The sequence below is a fragment of the Cryptomeria japonica genome, chromosome 1 (genome assembly GCF_030272615.1).
Source record: "Cryptomeria japonica chromosome 1, Sugi_1.0, whole genome shotgun sequence".
In the NCBI taxonomy this organism is placed as follows: domain Eukaryota; kingdom Viridiplantae; phylum Streptophyta; class Pinopsida; order Cupressales; family Cupressaceae; genus Cryptomeria; species Cryptomeria japonica.
The window spans coordinates 385,881,072-385,883,780 of NC_081405.1; the positions used below are offsets into that span (position 1 = coordinate 385,881,072).

The following is a 2,709-nucleotide window of genomic DNA, read 5'->3' on the forward strand; positions in this document are numbered from 1 at the left end:
TTTCTATGCAATAAGATGAATGCAGATGAGTAAATAATGAAATGTAGGAAGCTATATTAAATGTTATGTATGCAGCTAAACATCTCAAAACACAAGTACTCGATTGAAGAAATGATGATAAATAGACCACTTAGCATAAGAAATGATGATGCTTTCAGCTCTCATTCAGAAGATAAAGAGATTATTACCATACCAAAATCACTCTAAAGTCACAAAAATACAGAATGATATGCAAAATGATATGCAAAATGCATTCTAAACCTAGTCACTGGATTTAAGATACTTAAGATTCATCACTAAGCATAACAAACACAACAGGCAGGTTAGAGTTCCTTTCTTTTTCAATGTGCAATATTAATTATCTTGTCCGCAATGACCCTTTTTTTTGTTCATATCCTTGGATAGATTTCGCAGGGACCCGAATTGCATCATAAATAAATTCCCTCAAAACAGACAAATAAATGATATGGACCTCCCTGTAGCATACAAATAAGCGGAGTCGAGGTATGTGAAGCAGTTTCACCTTGTTGTGAAGGCTCTTATCATAGAAACCTAGCTAAATTATATGTTTCCAGATCATGAGAAAAAATGAAGACTCGTAGTGGCATGATGAAAAATGTCACGGGGAGTAAAAATGTCATGTTTACGAAAATGCAAAGCATGAAATCCAGGGACACGGGCCAATCGGAGCCCTTGGACCTGAATGAGAGGCAACCACCAAATATTGTACTGGTTAAAAGAAAGGCCATCACAAAATCCTGAGCCATCCCAACTAAGCCAAGGATTCACAGCTTGCCAGCCACGCCGAATTCTTTTAACAACCAAAGGTCCTTAAAAGCGCACAAATTTCATAATAAGAAGGGTTTGAAAGCCAATCCCCTTCCAGATCGGCCTATTAACTGGGTATCCTGAAGAAATGCAATTTCGAAGAAAAAATTTATAAGATTCATTTCCAAAAATAGCTCAGAGAACCCATTTGGTATAGAGGGCTAGACCTTGCTTCTAAGTATACAAGAGGCCAAGTCCTCCAGAGTCATGAGGGAGACAATAGATATCCCAAGCGACTCCATGAAAACCATGATTGTCTGCACCATCAGCCCATAAGAAATCCCTCAAGAGCTTCTCCAACTTATTGTAAGAAGCTTTGTAAAGAACCCAACACAAATATTAGTAGACATGAGTAGACGCAAGAATTTTTGAACAAATCTAGAATTTACCATCCAGAGAGAGAGGCTTGGTAATCCAATATGCGAGCTTTTTCTTAATTCTTGCAAGCACTACATTCCAAAGAGAAACAAAAAACCCTTGAAAGGTAAAGGGAATGCCTAGGAAGAAAAAAATCTCCCCGTGTTGGATCCATTTCCAACCAAACTGGAGCATCCAAGGTGGAGCAGGAAGGAAATATTTCCTATAACACTAGGTTTTGTGCCATTGAATAGCTGACTTAGAGGCTAAACAAAAAATGTGTAGAAAATTAAGAGCTGACTTGACATTATCCTCCTCCTAAAAGAGAGACAAAAGAATCATCTGCGAAATGGCCATTAACAAGCTGAGAAGGTGACTCTGGCAGGGAAATCCCCTTGATGCGCCCAATAGAAATGGCTGAGGCAAGAAAATATCCAAATCCTTCAATAGGGAGTACATATAAGGAAGGTTCTAGAGGACAACCTTGGCGAATGGACTTGAAAAGTCTAAAAGATGAAGATTTGTGATCATTAATGGTAATGTAAGCATAAGCATCCCTAACAAGAATTTGCATAGACTGAATGAAATGGGGACCAAACCCTAAAGCTTTAAGCATAGCAAGAATAAAAGGCCATTCAATGCGATCATAAGCTTTGGCAGAATCAATTTTAAGAAAGAGGGATTTCTGTGAAAAGCGTCGGGCCCACTCCATGCCTTCTTAGACCGCAATAATATTCTATAGAGTAAAGTTGGATTTAATAAAACTGGTATGCTCCAGATGGACAATCTGCAAAAGAAGATGTCTGATTTTAAGTGCTAGGGCTTTAGCAGTTATCTTGTAGGAGATATTGAGCAAGGTAATTGGCCACCAATTACAAATGTCCTTAGGATCACTAGCCTTGGGAATAAAATTTATATTTCCCTTATTGATAATTGGCCCTAAAGAATGGGAATGAAAAGCCTCTAAGTAGACCTTATGCAGATTTGCATCAATAGACGACCATAAAGCCTTGTAAAACTCGTAGGGGAAGCCATCACATCTAGGAGCTTTATCATTTGTCATAGAGAAAATAGCCTTTGTAAGATTCTCAAGAGTGAGAACTTGATCACAAAACACTCTTTAAGCATCAAAGAGATGAGAAGGAACCATAGCCAAGCATTCCTGCAAAGCAGAGTCGCGTTTAGGGGAATTTTCCTGTGCTATGAACACCTTCTCATAATGTCTGACAAAATCTTGAAGAATATGCAATAGATCAAAGAGCACCGGATGACCTTCCTTAACTTTTTTGATCCCTTGAGGGGAATGGTGTGCTTTGAGAGCCAAAAAGAATTGCTTAGAAGTATGATTACTGACCTTAAGCTAGTGCAATCTATCTTTAATCTACTCTCCTCTAGTAGCATGTGTATCTGCTATTTGTTTTTGATGCTTGAGTTGAGCCACTCAGACTTGAAGCTCAGGGCTAAAGGGGTTAGCCATTAAAGCTTCAGTAGCGGATTTCAAATCCTATGTAGTTGCCTCATAGG

At 38.5% G+C, this 2,709-nt stretch overlaps 1 protein-coding gene across 1 annotated transcript; it reads right to left on the reverse strand.

The window, feature by feature from the left end:
* Positions 1-1,492: 1,492 nt before the first annotated feature.
* LOC131070870 (secreted RxLR effector protein 78-like) lies at positions 1,493-1,897 on the reverse strand. The gene has a single exon (XM_058006531.2). The coding sequence runs from the start codon at positions 1,895-1,897 to the stop codon at positions 1,493-1,495; it is 405 nt and encodes a 134-aa protein (XP_057862514.2).
* Positions 1,898-2,709: the final 812 nt, after the last annotated feature.